Raw genomic sequence first — 21,714 nt, 5'->3', positions numbered from 1 at the left:
ATTCCGTAGTTAAGACCAGTGTGAGCCCAGTCACTGGCCTTGTGTAGACGTTGACCTTGGAGAGTGGTCAAACTTACAGAAATCTCCCATTTGGGAGAACATTGCCTTGTTCCTCTCATGTACGTAAATGGTTGGAGCGCTGAGGTTTCCATCTCATAGCCCCAAACAGCGCATGAAGCAACAAACAGAATCAGCCCAGATGCATTCTGAGGTCTCGGAGGCTCACGCTGACGCCGCGGGGATTGTGTGGTCCGGCTATGGGGTGTGACTTGACCCGGTTTTCACCCCCTGTGGTTGAAGAAAGTGTAACAGAGTTTGGCAACTGTTGATCATTTAAACTTCATGTGGTGAAAATAATTTATAGTGATTCACGAATAAAACACATCATTCGGTTTATAGATCTTTATTGCATGTCTTCCTGCTTTGTACCACATTTTTTCTCTTCACTCAGTATGGACTAAATGTTGTAGTTTTTTAAAGACTCTATTTATTTATTTATTTATTTATTTCAGAGAGAGAAAGAGAGAGAGAGCATGAGCAGGGGGAGCAGCAGGCAGAGGGAGAAGCAGGCTCCCAGCTGAGCAGAGAGCCCAATGCGGGGCTTGATCCCAGGACCCTGAGCTCATGGCCTGAGCTGAACACAGACGCTTCACTGACTGAGCCACCCAGACACCCCTAAATATTCTATTATTAAGAGTTAGACAATCTAAGCATTAAATGTCTGCCTACAGTTTCTCTGTCTTTATTAGAGAAAAAATGGGTCATTCTGGCTCCCAGCTAGGAAACATCTGTCTAGGAAATATCTGATGTAAAAACGTCCCTAACTGGGGCAAATGTGGAGCTAAGAAGGTGTGTATGTTTGTCTCAGCCACACACTAACATTTATGTTTGTCCAGTTCTTTTTGCCAGAAGGCTTTTCTGAATCAACAAAAACTCTTGTAATTGGCATGTTTATCATTTTATGCAAATGTCATTAAATTCTTTTTTTTTATTTAATTTTTTCAGTGTTCCAAGCTTCATAGTTTATGCCCCGCACCCAGTGCTCCATGCAGTCCTTGCCCTCCTTAATACCCACCACCAGGCTCACCCAACCCCCACTCTCCTGCCTCCAAAACCCTCAGTTTGTTTCTCAGAGTCCACAGTCTCTCGTGCTTCATCTCCCCCTCCGATTCCCCCCAACTCCCTTCTCCTCCCCATCTCCCCATATCCTCCATGTTATTCCTTATGCTCCACAAGTAAGTGAAACCACATGATAATTGACTCTCTCTGTTTGACTTATTTCACTCAGCATCATCTCCTCCAGTCCCGTCCATGTTGATATAAAAGTTGGGTATTCGTCCTTTCTGATGGAGACATAATACTCCATAGTGTATATGGACCATATCTTTCTTATCCATTTGTCTGTTGAAGGACATCTTGGTTCTTTCCACAGTTTGGTGACTATAGCCATTGCTGCTATGAACATTAGGGTACAGATGGCCCTTCTTTTCACTACATCTGTATCTTTGGGGTAAATACCCTGTAGTGCAATTGCAGGGTCATAGGGAAGCTCTGTTTTTAATTTCTTAAGGAATCTCCACACTGTTTTCCCGAGTGGCTGCACCAACTTGCATTCCCACCAACAATGTAAGAGGCTTCCCCTTTCTCCACATCCTCTCCAACACTTACTTACTGTGTTGTTAATTTTGGCCGTTTGAACTGGTGTAAGGTGATATCTCAATGTGGTTTTGATTTGAATCTCAAATGACACTACAGACAAAGGGCTGATATCCAAGATCTATAAAGAACTCCTCAAACTTAACACTCAAAAAAGAGATAATCACGTCAAAAAATGGGCAGCAGACATGAACAGACACTTCTCCAAAGAAGACATACAAATGGCTAACAGATACGTGAATAAATGTTCATCATCATTAGCCATCAGGGAGATTCAAACATCACTAAATAAAGCAACCTCATGCCTCAGATATGAATTTCCCTCCCATGCCCATTATCATTTGCAGCTCAGCAATTGTTTCATAAATGCCAATAATACAAACTTTGGATAAACTCCATAATCATTACATTTGGATTCTAATCTTTGTAGCTACTTTACACTGAGCATTTAGTATTTGCCAAGTGCTTTGGGTAGTAATAATTTAAGTAGCAACAAAGCTGATTGAAGTGTAGGGGCACCTGGAAGACAAATCATAAGGGAACAAACTGAGGGTTGCTGGAGGGGAGGGGTGTGGGGAGCTGAGTAACTGAGGGATGGGCATTAAGGAGGGCATGTGATGGAATGAGCCATGGGTGTTAAGGCTGATGAATCCGTGACTTCTGCCTCTGAAACTAATAATACATTTTATGTTAATTAATTGTATTTAAATTTTAAAAATGGAAATAAAGAATATTATGACAGTGAAAAGTGTTTATATCATAATGTAGTAAAGTAGCAGGATACAAAATTGAGTATAATATGCAATTTAAAATATATATATAAAGTTTGGAAGAAATATTAACACCGATTATTTCCAGGATTTAATGTTATGAGCAATTTTTATTTTTTATTCACAATGTCCTTATTTTCCAAATTTTTACAGGGATTGTTTTAATAATAAAAAAAATTTTTATAAAGTTTACTACTAGGTCATCCAAGGAATTTTCTAGGTAACCCTTAGAATTCTCTGTTTTTTTGAGATGTATTTTGTAATAGTTCATTTTCATTTTTAGAAAATCGAGTCTTCATTAAACTGAGTGCCTGAGTCTACTAATAGCATTGAGTTAATTACCTGAACAAAAGATGAAGCCTACCATCCGCATCGACATGGATGGGACTGGAGGAGATTATGCTGAAGGAAATGAGTCAAGCAGAGAAAGACAATTATCATATGGTTTTGCTTATTTGTGGAGCATAAGGAATAGCATGGAGGACATTAGGAGAAGGATGGGAAAAATGAAGGGGGAGACTCATGGGGAGAGGAACCATGAGAGACTCTGGACTCTGGGAAACAAACTGAGGGTTTTAGAAGGGGAGAGGGTTGTGGGGTTGGGTGAGCCTGATGGTGGGAATTAAGGAGGGCACGGACTGCACGGAGCACTGGGGGTTATACTCAAACAATGAATCAGAAACTACTGTATGGTGACTAACGTAACGTAATAAAAAAAGATGAATATATTTTATTATTGTATCGTTTTTGTAAGTTTTATGTTTCAGAATGACCTAGTAAAATCTTCATATTTACTATGTTAAATTGTTTTATTGTAAGTATAGTAATAGTGTGTAATAGTTTAATTCCAAAGTAAAACGGGGCTTTATTACAATGCAAGAGGAGCAATAATTCTATGTTTTATAGGCTCTCTGGTCATAGTGCACAGAAAACAGCATCACTTCCCGTACAAGGGATGTGATTATGTGCATCATGTAATTATACTCATGGCGGAGAGGGGCCCCGGCATAGGGCTCCCTAGACTTTGGAAATAACCGGGTCCAACAGGCCATTGCAATGGCGCCAGCTGAACACACAAGTATTGGGAGAAGCAGAATGATGGGCTCCTCTGAGAGTTTCTCTGAAACACGCAAACTGAGCTCAACAGTGCTCAAGGAAGAAGAAACAGAAGAAAGAAAAGGAACCAAAAGGAGCTTTCCAGTGGGGAAGCAAAGGGCGACAAGAGAAGTTTCCGCATCCAAGTCAGAGGAGAGAATCAGAAGACAAAGTTCCATGTGGGTGTTGAAGGTCATAGACGAGCACGTGAAAAGAGACTGTGCACCCCTCATCAGGTGCCCCTGTGGCCTTCAAGTTCATGTCCCCAGGGGTAGGGCTATAGAGCCAAAGGTCACAGGAGGGAAGAGCGAATGACTCCATCAGCATGATTTTAGGCAAAAATGTATCGATCGTTGGAACATTGATGGGAAGAATGTAGATGTCCATAGTTTCCCATTTTTTCCCAATTTTCCCATTCCCAAAGTTTGACCATTTTTAAAGGAGCTTATAGTTTCAGCATTGTCATAGGATCTACTCTAATAAACAAATTTTCTTTTTTTAATGAATAAATAAACTCTGGTCAGCTAACATAGCCCGTCCCTTATGTGTAATCTACTGAGTGGAGGACGGGGCATCCGTCTTTGGCCACAGCTAGGATGGAACATTTTTTACCCGTCTGTAAGCTTTGGGAATAGGGTAAATAATAATCACATTTGCTTTCAGATGGAAGTTTTATTCCATTGTGTTTTCTCACTCTCTGTGAGATGTAAGAGCAGAGAACATTATCTTTATTCATATCTGAAAATAAATCTGTAATTGGTACATGAAGATACACATTAAGTTACATAAAAAGATACAGTAAAGTCAGTGCTGATTCGAACTGGAAAATGTACTTCTGTTTTCCCTTTTTATTTTTTTATTTAAATTTTTAAATTTAAATTTTTTTATTTAAATTCAGTTAGCCAACATACAGTACATCGTTAGTTCCTGGTTAGTGTTCATGGGTTCATTTTTCTGTTTTCCCATTTTATTCCTCATACTGTCACCTGGACTCGTCAGGATCAAACTGGGAACCGGAAGCCACGTTAGGTGTTAAAGGATCGAGGTTCACAGGTGATGGAAGATAAACAGAGAAGAGTGAGCCAACCTGGAAACTGGCCCCTGGGGCAGCAGCGACCCGGGGAGCAGGTCACCTGACCAAACGGGAGCCCGAGTGACCTCCAGGTCACTGCAGGTGAGGGGGCAGGGCGGGACCTGTGGTGGGGCTGCCCTGGGGAGTGGACATGAAAGTCAAGGTTTGGGCCCAATGACTTCCTGGGATGTAGACAGAGCAGGCTGGGCAGAGCCCCCGAGGGAGCCCCTGTGAGGTGCCCAGCTCTGCCTCCTCTCACTCTTGGTCCACTGGGCTCCAGCCTGCATTTCTGTGTCTCCGAGCGGAAGCTGGCCCCCACCCCAGGGCCTCCGTGCCTGCTCCTCCTCTTGCTGGGGCTAGCGCTCTGCTCGCTGGGATTCGCGTGGCCGCGCCTGTCTTGTCCACCCCGTCTCAGTTCCACACGTGTGGGCTACATGCCCGTCAACACCCTTGCTGCAACAGCCGCTGCGCCTACAGGGGCGCTGAGCACAGTGGTTCTGATGGGCGCTGTGTAGGCGACTGACCGTGTGCCGGGCGCGGGTGCCGGCGCTCTTCATCGTGATGTCCTGTAATCATCAAATGAGCCGGAAGACAGGGACTGTGAGGATCCCGTCTGTATAGTTAAGGTTCAGTAACTTTTCTTCTCACTCTGCTCCAGCCACACTGGCCTTCTTGCTGCCTGAGGCATTCTTACCTCAGGGCCTTTGCACCCGCTCTTCTTTGTGCTGAGAACATTCTTACCCCAGACAGCGCGGGAGCCCCCACCTCCATCTCCCTCAGATCCCAACTCAAAAGCCCCCTCTCCCTGAGGCCTTTCCTGCCACTGTCAATAAATTGCAACATCCCTCCTGACCCCTCTTTCCTGCTGTTTTTCTCTCACATTATCTCATCACCTTCCTCCGGGCTAGGGTTAGCATGTGTTTTGCTCACCACTGTATCAGTGAGAGGAAACACATCGCCTGCGTCAGAGAGCTCCCAAATGCAGGGCTGGGGTTTCAGCTGCTGTGACTGATTCCCAGGCCCATGTCCTCAATCCACGCACGGTCCCCACAGACTTGATCAAGAGCGGAATCCCCAGAGACGGTAAAGAAACACACACCCGCCGGCAGCCCACAGCGTGAAGGGATTTCCTTGCCAGTTAGAGGTCAGCTCACCATGATCCTCACTTTAGCTGTGTTTCAGTTGCCTGGTCAGAACTCTCAGGCCGAGAATAAGGCCTTTCCTTCCTTGTCATGCGGGGAAACTGGTGGGGACCCTCTGTAGTGCTGATGGGTATCCGCAGGAAGTCAGGGCACTGGCATTCCAGGCTGACGCCCGAGGCACAGATGCTGCCTGTGGTCCTCACCCTGCGATGACCGCCTTCTTCCCTGCAGACAGAGGTAGGAAATCAGCCCTGCGGCTGGGCTGACCTGCAGGAGTCTTTGTTGGCAGCTCGTGGTTGCCGTGAATTCCTGTCTACCATTGTCTGAAATTGTTTGATTGGAGCTTATAGAAAATGTTTAAAATTTAAACCTCTTTAACACATAGTTTTATTAAGACAGATTTTGTGTGGTTTTGAGTTCATTCTTAATTTTATGATAGATTCAGGGAAAAAGGGCAAACTCTGAAACAGTACCCAAAATTCGTTCCAGATGGCTTTCCTGGAATTGAAAATAAAGTCGATGCAGCATACCAACAACATGGGAAGCTTTCTGTTCTAGAAAGTACCGTTTAAAAAAACCTTTACGATCCACGACTATCTAAGTAACTCAACCTAAAAAATATACATGGGGGGCAGGGCGCCTGAGTGGCTCAGTCAGCTAAGCATCCGACTCTTGGTTTCAGCTCAGGTCATGATCTCAGGGTCCTGAGATCGAGCCCCGCATCGGGCTCCCTGCTTCGTGAGGAGTCTGCTTCTCCCTCTTTCTCTCTCTGCCTCCCCCCTTGCTTGTGCTCTCTCTCAAATAAATAAATAATTAAAATCTTAAAAAAAATCATTGTTTAAGAATATGTACCAAATTTGACTTTAGCGAATGAGGGTGTCAAGGTGAGGCCAGGCTACTTTAAACATAGACGTTTTGCTTCATTTGTTTAAATATTGGGGATCTTTAAATATATTACAATTACTTGTTGTTAAAACCACGAAGGTCCCGTTCCCTAGTTTGTTTTCATTTCCATTATTCATGGCCAAGCAGTCCAGATTTTTCCCTTTTCAGAGGTATTTGGACAGGGATGGGCTAGAATGACTGTGCTATTCCTAGTTGTTTTCTCTCGCAGCTCTGGTTCAGTGGGGGCAGACGTGGACATCCAGGATCCAGTCTTTTTAACAAAGCACCGTAAAATCACAGCTCATTGAAACTGAGCCCAGAGCGCTACCTGGGGTAACGCAGTCAGTTAAGCATCCGACTCTTGGCTGTGGCGCAGGTCCCGATCTCAGGGTCGTGGGATCGAGCCCCACATCCGGCCCTGTGCTCTGCTTGAGCGTCCCTCTCCTTCCATCCTGCTCTCACTCACTCTCTCTAAAATAGATAAATAAAATCTTCCAAAAAATTTAAAAAGGCAAGAATGTGAGGCCAGAAAGTTAAGGGTTGACTTCCCCGTGTCATCCCCGAGTAAGAGGATGGAGTAAGAGGACAAAAAGAATTTTCTTTTTTCTTTCTTTCTGTAGGGGATCCCCCAGGACAAACCCAGCCAGCCCCGGGGAGTGTGGGGTCCACACACGGGAGGCCAGCGCACCCCTCAGCTGCTGGCCTCCTGCTCGGCACCTGCGGCTTCTGACCGGAGTCCCTCTGGGCTCAGCACCTGACCTGGGGGGGATATCCCAGCTGTGCATTAGCGGGTCGGTGGGGCGCTCGTGTCCCTGCCAGGTTCGTGCTCCTGTTTAAGGGCTTTACCCGTTTCCTGGGGCTGTGGGCGGAAAACTCAGAAACTAGAACAAAGCAACCATCAGAGGGTATTTACAGAAACCAGCACTTCCTGCCCTGGCACCATCAGACGGCTTAGCTTTCGGAAACAGAACGATACTAAGTGTCATTGTCAACATAGTTAATGTACAACCTGTAAACTGAAGCCACAATTCTTATCCTAAAGGTTCTCTGACTTACAGAATTTTCATAATTTTAATCCAACTCCAATGGCCTTTGTTCCTACTTTTCCTGGTCTGGAACCCACGCTTTACTTAGGGGTGGGTCACGGACATTTCTGATTCTCTCTTGAGTAGTGTTTTGGACTGAGAAACAGATGATGACGTCTGTTTTAAAAAGTCCCGTATTGCTTAGGTCTGAATCAGCAGGAGACACACATTTCTTATTCAGTCCAGTTCTGTTTGCCCATTCCCCAGGCTTTCCGATTTCCAGGGACCTGGGAGCCCTGTGAGAAGCGTTTGTAAACACCGGCTCAGCCTCTCAGTGTCAAAGGTGTTACCTGAAACCGCCAACCACTTCAGCCGTTGCAGCCAGAAGGCCTGGCTTCCATCCTCACCATTAATAGCCCGAGATAAGGGCGTGTGCTGACAGGAGACGTGCCAACACATTTCTACAGATGACACATCACGATCACCAGCTCAGCGCGCTCCCTGTGAACAGTAGCCGGAGACAAGCAGCCCGGCCCCTTCCTGAAGGAATCAATTTCTGGTTTCATCGTCTGGACGACTTTTTTTTTTTTAATTTATTTTTTATTTATTTTCAGCATAACAGTATTCATTGTTTTTGCACCACACCCAGTGCTCCATGCAATCCATGCCCTCCATAATACCTACACCTGGTCCCCGACCCACCCCCCCAACCCCTTCAAACCCCTCAGATTGTTTTTCAGAGTCCATAGTCTCTCATGGTTCACCTCCCCTTCCAATTTTATTTACCTTACTCAGAACTCTGCAGAATTGAGTACCATGTATCATTGACCTGTGTCCTTTATTTTGCACTGAGTCTGTCCTTAGGCGAAACAAGAAACTAAGAGAACACCAGTGATGTTTAGTGATAAGCACGGATTCTGAAGTGGGTAAACAGGGGTGTTTGTTTATTGTCAGTCACTGCTCATGGAAAACGTGTCTTCCCAGGGAGAGGAAACTGGCATCATCCTAAGAAAAAGGCTTTTTTCCTTCATTCTATCTTCATAGTGACCAGCACGATATCCCGCATAGTCAATACCTCATCGAAAGTGGCTTTTTAAAAAATTGTGGCTTCAACCTACAAGTATGGTCAACTATTTGATACACCTCTCCCACTTCCAAACATTAATGTCATTCGTTTCTGAACTTTGTCGGGACTTCTTTCTAAAAATATGATGATACTTGAAAAAACTATGAAATTTTATTGGTAAAAAAAAATGATTTCAAATGCACGAATTTCCTATAAGCTCAATAGATAAGCCAAACTTTTCGATCATTACCACTCAGTCTAAAATTAACCGCTGCTCTTGGACGATGCTTCAAGCAAGCGATAGTTTTGCATTGTTGGTTAAGCCTAAATCCAATCTTGAACTCATTGGAAATATTTAAAATTCTATTTAAATTTAAATTTAAAATATTTAAGATTGTAAGGATCTATTTGGCTCTGCTCTGGAAAAAGCATTATAAATTGCCCTCCACCGACTGCTTAAATCTCGCAGGCTTTTCTGGTTACCTCGGAGGCCTGGGCCGATCCAGATGACGGCACGTCCCCACATGGGGGGGGTTCCCTGCGGCACCCACCCTCACCTGTACTCACGCTCCGTGCCTTTGTCCTCACACGTCCCAGACCTGAGCCGCTCTCTGACTCCTGATCACGTAAATTAACTTACAATTTCAGTCATTCTGTCTGAAGATCATGACTCGCATTTTTCTATCCACTTACATGTGTGAGACACGGAAGATGACATTCTGACATCCTGGTTCTGAAAGGGGGATGTTCTTGAAAGCCCCTCGTGAACGATTTGCCTGAGGTTTTGGACCTCAGGTACTTCTACTACTTAAATTTAAAAGTCAAAATTAAGACACTTGAAATTGGCCCTGAGCTACCTAGACCCCTAGTTTTCCTGGGTATTCCCAGCGGTGTGGGAACAAAGCCATTCCATTTTTGAAATTTCTGAGAGTTAATGGGGGAGAAACCATACCAGATGGTATTTTAAAGATTTTATTTATTTATTTGACAGAGAGAGATCACAAGTAGGCAGAGAGGCAGACAGAGAGAGAGGAAGGGAAGCAGGCTCCCCGCTGAGCAGAGAGCCCGACGCGGCACTCGATCCCAGGACCCCGAGATCATGACCCGAGCCGAAGGCAGCGGCTTAACCCACTGAGCCACCCAGGTGCCCCCCAGATGGTATTTTAAAAAAACATGAAATCGTAAGTCTACCGGCTGGGATTCAAGTACTGACAGTACCATTTATTAACTCCCTGACCTCCAACAAGCATTTAACTTCTCTGCCTCTCAGACTATTCATACGTAAAGTGAAAACAAGCCCTCCGGGGGTAGTCCCTACTTCCAAGGTTTTTCTACAGATTCAGTGAGGTCAATCCTTTTAAGCCCAGCGGGGGGTGATCCCCATCTGTGTTGGCCCTTATCTCCTACTCAGATGCAGTCTCCCACTTCTTCCTGGACCTGCAGGAAATTCAGGTGGGATCCCGGGGTTGCTGAGAGTCACACCAGCGCCTTTGAATGTCCACCGCAGCCTTCAGCCCAGTGCCTGCGCCCTGGCCCTTCCCGGCCTCCACGCTGGGGTCTGGTGCAGTTCTGTGGCCCCTAGGTACACACAGTGTCTCCCTCTGGAGTTGCCCTATGAAAAATAAACCAGGTTACGGAGCTTCTAGAAGCAGGACTCTTCATGGAAGCAAGTGCAGCATCTTGACACTCTTTTCTGAAAAATAAGGAGGGAGAAACATTTTTGCCCAGTAAAGTGAAAATTTTACGACTCTGCTTCTTCCCACAGTGTCCATAAATATGCTGAGGCCGTTTATTTTGCCAGATGGTTTTGGAGGCCCTGCTGAAATGAGAGAAGCCCTCGTTCTATATTGCCCTCAAATTCTACCACAAACCACACTTCTTGGGAGAAAAAAAAAAAAAGTCGCCATGTAAGCATGTTTACTTTAGATGCACTAGGAAGCGGGAACTTGCCCACAAATGGTGAGTCACCCTGCAGGTCTATAAAAGTAAAGGTGCTTGCCTGGGAGGAGGCAGAAGCTCCAGGCATGTCCATCACGATGCTCCGGGGCGTCCTGGCTGCCGTCCTCTTCTTGAGCTGGACTCAGTGTTGGTCCCTGCCCATTCCCAGCGATGGCGAGGACGATCTGTCCGAGGAAGACTTCCAGCTTGCCGAGGTAGGGTATCTTGCTGGTCTCAAAGGGGTGCTGCATCTCACATGTGCCCTTCTCTTTTTTAAAGGCAGGCCATTCTGGTCTCTTTTCCAGCACTACTTGAAATCCTACTACTACCCCATGAATCCTGCTGGAATCCTGAAGAAGTCGGGCGCAGGCTCCGCGGTTGACAGGCTCCGAGAAATGCAGTCCTTCTTCGGCTTAGAAGTCACTGGCAAACTTGATGATGACACCCTGGATATCATGAAGAAACCAAGATGTGGGGTCCCCGATGTGGGCGAGTACAATGTTTTCCCCCGAACTCTCAAGTGGCCCAAGACAAATCTGACCTACAGGTGAGCCAGCAGCTATCTTTCTGTGATCTTTGTTATTTAAAATAGTATCAAATGCCTAATTTTCAGCACAAACTGTAGGTGACAGAACACATTTGGTTCCATTTTATTTTAGGTAGGCTTTACATATTTAATTAGAAGTTAAATAATTCCCAGTAATAGTTTTAATATTGGTGAGAATATCTCATGAAATCTATTATAGCTTCATTAACCAGCATGATCTTTCGTTGGAAATCGCAAAGCATTTTTTTTTTTTAGAAAGAAATCAAGTTAGAAGTAAAAGTAGGTGTAATAAAATTTGCATATGTACTACATGAGGCATATTTATTAAGAGTGCTCAAAAATGGAGAGTACTACTCTCTCTAGGAACTTGACAAAGCTGTTTCCATTATTTGGATCATAGCAATACAACTCCAAACCTGTATCATAAAATATGTTTCATTAAATATCTGAATACTTTAAGTGTAAAATTACAAGTGGTCAGATATTTGGAGATACTCAAATGTCTGAATTTATTTTGTTATCTTTGCATGGCATCATAATTACTAAGTTCTTTGAAATAATGGACCTCTGGTAGAACTTTTAGGGAAGCCATTGCATTTTGAGTTGCAAAGCAGTATCCCAAGAAAATATATTCTCAAATAGCTTTCTCCTTCCAAAAATGTAATTGAAACTTTCTCTCTTGAATAGGATTGTGAATTATACCCCTGATCTGACTCATTCTGAGGTTGAAAAGGCATTCAGAAAAGCCTTCAAAGTTTGGTCAGATGTGACCCCTCTGAATTTCACCAGACTTCACAATGGCACTGCTGATATCATGATCTCTTTTGGAACTAAAGGTAATGGTGCAGAATCATTTTTGAGACATTTTTACATTCTTCCCCCTAGTTGTCTCCATTTTTAAATTCCTACTTTCAGTCATTCATTGTTTTTTGCAGAATTCACCAAGCATTTGTGCCAGGCATTGCTGGATATAATTAGATTCTTAACTCTTCCTTTTTGTGTGTAGAACATGGCGATTTCTACCCATTTGATGGACCTTCCGGTCTGCTGGCTCATGCTTTTCCTCCTGGGCCAAACTATGGAGGGGATGCCCATTTTGATGATGACGAAACTTGGACAAGTAGTTCCAAAGGTAATATTTCTTACAAAGGTATGATTCGTGATTACTAGACTAGGTTAGATGGTGATCCCGTTGATAAGAAGCGAGGAAGCATGCTGTAAGTTACGTTCCATAGTTGATTATAGTTTTCAAAAAAAGCACGAGTTTACCTTATGCTTATTAGTCTCTACACGGGACAGTTCTACAAACCTATGCAGATCACTAAAAGTGAGCAGTTTAGTTTAGTGGTTTGAGGGATGCTAGCTAACTGTGAATTAGGACCCAAATGTTTTTCTGTCCGCCAAGGTGTTGTTACTGCGGATTTCCTTTCGCTGTGCGGAGGAAGAAAAGTTTATTACAAATACATGCCTAGGAACTGTTAGGGCTGGAGAGGCAGGTCCCAGACGAACTGGATGTGAGTTGAAAGAGTTTTCTTTTCCTTGACAGAACTATTAACAGCACAAGTGCAGCGTGTTTTCTGTCCTCTGTTATGTGAGTTCCTAGTTTCAGACACATGCATGTCACTGATTTTACAAATACCTTTCCAACAAATCAAGATGATGTCTTGCTCCAAACAGCATGAGACAGACCAGATAAAAATTACATTTATGAGACCAAAATGAAACTCAGTGTTGAATCAATTCAGTCAGTAGATGAATCTGTAAAGCTCAAAAGAATTGAGAAAATGTAAGGAGAAACGCGAGACTGCTCCAACACCGACGGACCCGCGGACCTCCACTGACCCTTGCTTGTGATGGTTGAAGTTAGAGCTAGTCTTCAAAGGTAGCTCATTTTTGTTATTCGTTAGAATCAGAAGAATTGTTTTCCCAAAGAGTAAAACTGGGCCTTGGCTGACCAGTGCCTCAGCCTCAATGCCTCCATGTATCTTTGGAAAGAAAGGTGAGATTCATGCATTTGTGTTCTGAATATTACACAGGTAAGAAGGATCTTAACATCTAGTACTGTTCAGACAGAGCCACGGTAAACCCCAGCTTTAGGCTCCTGGATTTGAAACAGCTAGTGGAAATGAATGAAAATATTCACAAACAAACCATGATTGATTTCTCAGCTAAAGGCCAAGAACGGGACCTTGAGTCATGAGTCATTTCAGTGAAGAATTGCTTTATACTCAGATGATGTGCACTTTGATTGCCCTTATGGTCTGCAGGGTTACTGCGCTGCTCGTACATTTCCTTCAGGGACAGGCTCTGGCAGCAAATGGTATTTAAGGTCAAATTGAAACCAGTGACTCCAGCTTCCACGTATTTTTTCCCCAACTTTTCATCTTTTTTTTTTTTTTTCAAATTAAAATATCTGTAGTAGGAGGCTCAGAAATTGGTAGAAAGAATGACTAGAGGAAACAATGTAAATTCAGTGTCCCAGGAGTCTTCTAAAGTTGAGGAAAGTTGGCCAATCATTTCCAGAGTTTCTATTTCTTTAAACTTTAGAGTCTAGAGATACTCTGGAAAGGATCGTTTGGTTAGGACTTGTTCCCAGGGAGATTCCAGACACCCTATTTAGTGCATGCTCCATACTTGGTCATCATCTATTTGCGTGGTGCCTCTGGTTCAGACAATGTTCTAGAAACACCCCGACAGGTAGCCCCCTATGTGACTTCCCACGACTCCTCCCTCAAGGCCTCCATTGTCCGCTTTCCTCACCTGACCTAAGAAAACAAAGAGCAGCTGGGGATTCCTACTGTCCTCCCAGTAAACCCTCACTGATTGCTCACTGTTTGACAGCATTCTGTTGAGATCCTAATGACGTAGGCAGCTAAATCAAAGAGAACATTAAATGATTTATAAGGATTAAATCAATATTTTGACTCTTCCTTCAAGCAACCAAATATTGAATCTTAATTTTTTTTTTTTAAAAGAGTGAAACAGCCAAGAAAGAGATAGAGGCGAGGAAAGTAGCATTCCCTCAGTTAACGGGTCACTGCCTTGCTTTCTCATCGTCGCTTTGTTTATAGGCTACAACTTGTTCCTTGTTGCTGCCCACGAGTTTGGCCACTCCTTGGGCCTTGACCACTCCAAGGACCCGGGGGCACTCATGTTTCCCATCTACACCTACACGGGCAAGAACCACTTTATGCTTCCTGATGACGATGTACAAGGCATCCAGTCTCTCTACGGTAACTCTTAATTTATCAGTCTAGAAACAGAATAGACTTGAAGATCGTCAGTGAGGTTATCGTTACCAATATTGCCAGCCTGCTTCTGTTACTAAAACCTGGGAAGACATGCCCACTCGGAGCATCTGCTCAAGTAGAAAATATCCTATCCTCCAAAGCTTCTGCAGATTCCTATTTGTATTTTATTACTGCGAGGTGTAGCTTTGAGTCCCACAAAACACTTCTGACGTAAGGAAGGAAACTATTTTATTCCCCATTTAACCAATGAAGAAACTACACCCTGTAGCGCTTAGAGAGTGTGTCGCTGGTACCGAGGCTGAGGGTGGAGGTATGGCCTTAACCAGCTTTTTAAAATTCTGGGTATTTCTTCCGCCATGTCAGTTTGCCACAGTAGAATCCATTCAAGTGGCCTGTGGTAACTTTTAATCCACATCTACTATTATAGATGACCATTGTTAAGAATCTCTTCTTTTTTTTCTTCCAAATTTTCAGTAATAGTTATAAAATAATTAAACCTCACCCAATCTAGCAAAATTGCCCACTATTAACAGAGTTAAAGTCATCAGTGTAAACTCTTCCAGAGCCGCAAGCTCAGAAGCCTTGCTCACGGCCCACGGCCGATCAGTCTCCTCTGGACTGAAATCGACTCTAGCAGCTAGTGTGGGTGTGGGCAAGCGCCTTGTGTTTCTTGTTATCTCTACAATATTGTGACCAGGCAGTTGACCATAGAACTAACGGGAGCCGGGTGGACAAGCAGCGGCACAGGACTGGTACTGGGCACGGCCCGAGCCGGGGGAAGCTAACTCGTGGCACATCAGGGCTGCCGAAGGCCTGGCTTCTCACTCACAGCCGTGGCACGGGGGTAAAACTGCATCCGACGTTGCCAGCTGGTAAAAGAGGCGAGAGATAGAGCAGAGGGAGGACTCCTGCAGGGAGTCGAGAAAGAGAAAGGTGCGTCTGCAGAGCAGCCTGTGCCGTAGCTCATGCCAGGCAGGGGGAAGCTTTCCTCAGAGTCTTGCTCCCATGCCCTCCCATTTCTATCTCCAATCTCAAGAAACCCAAATCTGCTTGAGCAGAATTTCAAAGGGTCTTGAGGACGGAAGCGGGAGGAGCCAGCCCACCCGCAAGAGCTTGGTGACCCGCAGGAAAGGAGGAAGGTCACAGGGGTTTGGATCTGACGTGGAAGCTGGGGACGTCCTGCCCCCGCCCCAGGGCACCCTGTGACCCTCCGCTAGCCGGGGCGGGCATCGGGAAGGCCGGCCTCACCACCTCCTTCCCTTCGTTTCATGCCTGCAGGCCCAAGAGACGAAGACCCCAACCCAAAACATCCCAAGACACCAGACAAATGTGACCCCGCCTTGACCCTGGACGCCATCACCAGCCTCCGAGGAGAAATGATGATCTTTAAAGACAGGTGCTCCTGCTACGCTCTTACCCCGTCCGCGTGTCCTGCACACTTGTGAGACACTTGTGAGGCTGTGTCTGCAACTTGCCTAACGTCCAGTTGCATTTTCAAAGGCAACGTTAACAATGAAAATAATAGCTTTGGGGGTAGTTTTTTTTTTTCTTTTTATGTATTCGGATGAAATAAGTGACTAAGGGATGAACACTTTACTTTTACCTTTCCCGTGGCTCATCTGGGCGTGGCGCAGCTTCCCTTTATAAAGATAACCACGTGAGTACGGAAACCCAGTTTACCTATTTGAAAACCCAAGTGATGGAATCAGTTTCCGCATCAGTAAACTGTCAGAGCGTCCACACGATTCCTTTGGGTCCGGAAAGTTTGTCCTGGTGACAAAGGTGGTGATTTAAGAGCATGTTTACAACCTAAACTTGAGGGTACCGAGACACGAGAGATGAACTTTGCGCTTCTACCGCGGTCTGATAGGCTTGTTTGTTCCTGTGTTCGTGTATTCATTCATCAAACTCTGGATTTTCACTTTGGTGTTAGATTCTTCTGGCGCCTGCACCCTCAGCAGGTGGACGCCGAGCTGTTCTTGACGAAATCCTTCTGGCCGGAGCTTCCCAACCGGATTGACGCCGCCTATGAGCACCCCTCCCGGGACCTCATCTTCATCTTCCGAGGTGAGCCCTTCCCCGGGGGCCTCCACACGCCCCTGGCAGGCGGGGATGAACTCAATGCTGCCGGAGTCAGCACGATGACCAGTCCCGGAAAAAAAATACTTGAAATATTTAAAAATTTAAAAAATTATTTAAAAGTATTTTTAAAAGTATTAAAAAGTACTTAAATTAAGAGCCAAGTATAACAAAATATTAAACAGAACATATTTGGAAACTTTCTACCAAATGTCCCCAAATCTGACTGGTAAAAAGTCACCATTATTTCTTACCGTTACAAATTCACTGTTTGTTTTATAACAGGTGTGTCAGTTTTTTCTTACTTCCTCTCAAAAATTATTTGCTGAGCAGATGTTATGATCATGTACCTCTTGAAACACTGAAAAAATATGATCGATAATTCCCCCTTCTGAAAAGTCAGTTTATTTCATTTTCTCACCTTTTCTTGGTAGCCCTTCACCATACGCCATAGGGATTTTTGAATATTTATATTCATAGTATATATACATTTTCATATTTTACTTGTTCTCTCGACATCAAGTCAGGGACAGTTTTCCAAACTGCTGCTCTGTCTTCCAGATCATCATTCATTCACTCTACTGACATCATAATTAATGCTACAATAAAATCACGTTATGGGGCATGGAATCTGACTTTTCAGTCTAGTTCGCTGTTCCCACTCTCCTGCTTATTCATGAAGAAATTTTAACACACTTTTCACCCACCTCCAGATTAGCAGTCGGACATAAGATGTTGCCAAATTGATTAAGATATTTGGTGATAATTGTACTCATACTTAGGAAATTAGCATCTTAAATCCTATTTTTTGTTTGAAGAATGCTCTTATTTCTGTGTTTCACAAACACAGCCCCTAATCAATTTCTAAATGTGTAAAATGAGTCTTTCTTCGTTAAAGTAAATATCTACATAATGTGAATCCTGCTGAAGTCTCCTAGGTAATAAATCTATTCTTTCACTTACTCTAGGCAGAAAATTTTGGGCTCTTAATGGTTATGACATTCTGGAAGGTTATCCCCAAAAAATATCCGAACTGGGATTTCCAAAAGAGGTTAAGAAGATAAGTGCAGCCGTCCACTTGGAAGGCACACGGAAGACGCTCTTCTTCTCGGGAAACCAGGTCTGGAGGTGAGCAGCCCTGTTTACGGACCCATCGCACCGTGTCCCAGAGGCTGAGTGAGACCCACACCACTCTCCTCATCCAGCGCAGAGGTGGGCCAGGAAGCTGCCGGCCCGTGGCTTTTAAAGTCAGCCCCTTCTAGAAGGACGGGCGGAGTTGGAATATTCCGAGCGCAGGTCAGCAGGAAGGCAGCTCTGACACTGGCAGCATTTAAGAGCTTAGAGCCATGTATGTATTTGGGGATGAGAGTCTCTGACAGAAATCCCATACTTGAAAGGTTTACATTAGTAGCTTTATGTGTATACACATGCACACACACGCACATCCCTGTATGTGGCGTCTTTGTTGTCTGGCTTCCTTAGTCTGACAATGACATTCACGACTGTCTAAGTACTACAGTCGGGTTCCCCTCGGTCCTGATGTTCCAGTCCCTATGCCCTAGGTGAGGTTCGTGGTGCAGTGAGGGTGTGTGACTTACCATGTCACAAGAACACTGCTTTTATCCCCGTTTGGCTGGAACATCTTTCCCTGCATCTCTCTCTCTTGAAATTCTATCCTCTGGTCAAAGTTAACTGGAAATACCATTTAAGCTCAAAGTCTTTTGGATCACCCCATCCACAGGCTACGTCCCTTCTCATGTCTTCCTATGGCCCTGGGTGTCTCCTTGTCTTGACGGTTGGCTTCCACGGCTTAGTATTGCCGTGTAGACGTGCCCTGCCTCCCTTCCCGGTTCAGTGCGTCTTGTCTTTCACCTACTGGAATATAGCGCCAGGATGAGAAACTCTCATCAGTAACAGAAACGGCGGTACCTGACGGGAGGCCGTTCCAGGCTGATTTCAGGATGTGTGTGGTTGACTCGGGTGTGTCTGTGTACAGGGCAGGTGGACTGTGGAACTGTAGCAATGGGAGGGGCGAGCCATGCTCCCCTTCGTCGCTCAGAACCACCAGACACCCCAATAACTTTTCAGTCCAGAAGTTATACGTCAAATATTCCTGCCTCCATTACCACACCTAGTGAGTTGTCTAGATCAGTATATAGTTGTTCAATGCACTAACATGCATTTATTTTGGTCTAAGAACACTTTCCTAATAACCACGTTTATAACCAGTAAGCCGTTCATGAAATGGAAGGGAGCCTGTGACGATCTTTAGAAAGATGGCCCGAGACAAGGCCACTCAGCAAGCATCTGCCTTGCACTCAGCATCCTGACTCTGAGTTTGAAAAAGCTACTGGATGTTCTAAATGGACTTAAAATTCTGTAACTCTTGTCAGTTTTGAAAGGTGTCATGATAATCCACTGTGTCATGTCTAAGACAATTCCTAAGAAATACGACCCACTCAAGAGTTTCTATTTCTTACTGCGTAGCTACGATGACACCAACCAGGTCATGGATAGAGACTACCCCAGGCTGATAGAAGACGACTTCCCAGGGATTGGTGATAAAGTGGATGCCGTCTACGAGAAAAACGGTAACGAGTTCCATCACGCTGACCTCAACGAGGGGCTCTGTAGCCCCTCAAACTCATTTCCCTTAGAGAGCAGTTTTACACAGGACTTACATGTGCTAAGAGACCTATCAAGAGACCAGTTAAGGAGTAGTTACATAGGAAACAAAACACACCACACTTAGAATAAACAAAAACGTTGCTTAAATGGTTGCTAATTCCACGAATACAAGATGCCAAACTTGAAACATGATCTTAACTTATCTTTTTAAGATTTTATTTTTTATTGGAGAGAGTGACAGGGAGAGAAAGTGGTGGGGGCAGAGGGAGAGAGAACCTAGCATGGAGCCATACGTGGGGCTTGATCTCATGACCCTGAGATAGGACCGGAGCTGAAATCAAGTGTTGGACACTTAACCGACTGAGCCACTCAGGTGTCCCAACATTATCTTAAATTGTGCTTAATGATGCCAAGAGACAAAAATTATTGCCACAATTCAAAGCAGGGGCAGAGTGGGGAGTCATTTACATAGAAAGACCAGTGACTATCGTAACTACATGGTTATTTTTGCTTTAATTATGAAAAGGGGCGTTTCTCCAAACTTAAGTAGTATCAATATGTCAAGCATCAAAACTGGAACTCACGGCAAGGTGACCGCTATTTCAGGGCACCTGGGTGGCTCAGTTGGTTGAACGTCTGTCTTTGGCTCAGGTCATGATCCCGGAGTCCTGGGATCGAGTCCCGCCTTGGGCTTCTTGCTTGGCAGGAAGCCCTCCCTCTTTTCACGCTCTTTCTCTCTCTCAAGTAAATAAATAAAATCTTAAAAAGTTCTATTAAAAATAATGAGCACTCGTTCAAGGTGACAGTTTAGGAGACCTGGGGAACTTGTATACTTTTTCCCTCCCGTAACTCTAAGCGATCTATGAGGGTTCTAATCACAGACACTGGTGTGTGAGAAAACAGTGGGGTCTAACAGGTTGGACTTCTAGTGTGAGCTGGCGTAAACTCTTCCTGTTTTCAGACTCTGCAATTTTCTTTTTGGTCTTTTCCTTCCAGGTTATATCTATTTCTTCAGCGGGCCCGTGCAGTTTGAGTACAGCACCTGGAGCAAGCGTGTTATGCGCGTCATGCCAGCGAATTCCCTGTTGTGGTGTTAAGTGTCTTCTACATATTGTTATTTAAATCCTGGCGAGCACTGGACAGAACACCTCCAGCGATCCGGGTGTGGGGGAGGGGAGGTCGGGAGAGCTTAGTTCTGGGAACAAGCTTCGGTAACTTATCTCAGAATAGAGGGCATCTGTACAGTGAGCTGTGGCTGGAACCACGGTGGATTTGAAGGAACGGAATCCAGCGGCCGCAAGGATCACCTGATCCTTGCGCGCTGCGTGGAGCCATGGCCCACGCTATTTCCCACCACAGACACGGGACGTGTGCTGTGTCAAAGGGAGCACAATATTGAAATGTATTTATAAGGACACTTTGCGCAGGCATACAAGCAAGTCAGAGTTATGTAATTAACGAATCATCTTTATTAAAAAGTATAATAGTGTGTGAATGGGGTCTGCGGGGAGCATACGATACCAGGAACAGACAGAAACCAAAGAGGAGTATCTGTAATAAAGACATTGTGGACAGCTTCCCAAAGCAGTGATTTGGGTTTTGCACTGAGAATATTTGAATGTACGTGCCCCGTTCCTAATGACACTAGGATCAGTCACCCCGGATGAGACACAGGGCCCGAGGCCAAGGACAGTAGATGTGGTCTGTGGGCTCGGTTTAATTCTCGCTGTTGACCATGATCCCAGGCCTACCCACAAAGAAGATAAAGACAGCCCATCTCTCTTTGTATTCAAACATTCCAGGTCTCCCCCAAATACCAGAGGATTAAAATGGCTATCACAATGATCTAAGGTGTCATTCTCCCATAAATCAACAGATTCTTTAAGATGAAAGGTAGTGCCTAGATAATGGCTCTAATTGTCCCCTTCACCATGGATGGACAGGCTCTTTTCCAAAAATAGAAAGTGTATCTTGTAAATTGGAAGCATGCAAAAACATACTTCCAAAATAAGGAAACATCCAAAATAAAGAGAACATCCCACTGAACTGCAGTCCTCCTCCTCCTCTCTCTCTCCGTACTGTCCTCTCCCCTCCGGCACAGCTTACCTGCCCCGTGTGGGGTGCTCGCTGAACGGGGGAACGGCCACAAGCGATCTCGGACGTGCTGGGACCTCTTGTTCACAGAAGTTCAGGCAAAGAAAAGAAAGTGTATGATATTTGCAAGATGTATCAGGAAGCATTTATACTGTTTATAATAAAAAAGGTATTTTCCACGAACATTATTATATAGTGTATTTTGTCTTTTGGTATAATTTTAGGCTTTCCTTACACAAGGGGGATCCATTTAAAGTATTCCTTTTTCTTGCTCAAACTTCTTGGTGGATGTAACTCACTCATTGTTTCGTTTTGTGCTGGTGAGCCCTTTCCCCAGGACGGGTGCTCAGACTCCCCTGCGGGAGCACAGTTTGGAAATGAAAAGGGAGGAGTACTAGATCGGGAGCAAGGAAGACTGTGTTCTAATGCATACCTTGACGCTCTTGGGGCCTGACTCTAGAGGCTT

At 44.7% G+C, this 21,714-nt stretch overlaps 1 protein-coding gene across 1 annotated transcript; it reads left to right on the top strand.

The window, feature by feature from the left end:
- Window positions 1-10,452: 10,452 nt before the first annotated feature.
- Window positions 10,453-21,431, top strand: MMP13 (matrix metallopeptidase 13). Its single transcript, XM_004764449.3, has 10 exons — window positions 10,453-10,864; window positions 10,955-11,196; window positions 11,884-12,032; window positions 12,203-12,328; window positions 14,268-14,429; window positions 15,726-15,843; window positions 16,381-16,514; window positions 17,495-17,654; window positions 19,014-19,117; window positions 20,151-21,431. The coding sequence occupies exons 1-10, from the start codon at window positions 10,625-10,627 to the stop codon at window positions 20,249-20,251; spliced, it is 1,536 nt and encodes a 511-aa protein (XP_004764506.2). The 5' UTR covers window positions 10,453-10,624; the 3' UTR covers window positions 20,252-21,431.
- Window positions 21,432-21,714: the final 283 nt, after the last annotated feature.

This window comes from Mustela putorius, unplaced genomic scaffold, assembly GCF_011764305.1.
Source record: "Mustela putorius furo isolate JIRA1106 unplaced genomic scaffold, ASM1176430v1.1 tig00000198_pilon_pilon_pilon, whole genome shotgun sequence".
Classification (NCBI taxonomy): Eukaryota; Metazoa; Chordata; class Mammalia; order Carnivora; family Mustelidae; genus Mustela; species Mustela putorius.
Note: the sequence above shows the minus strand (reverse complement) of the source record. Positions and strands in the feature narration are given on the sequence as shown.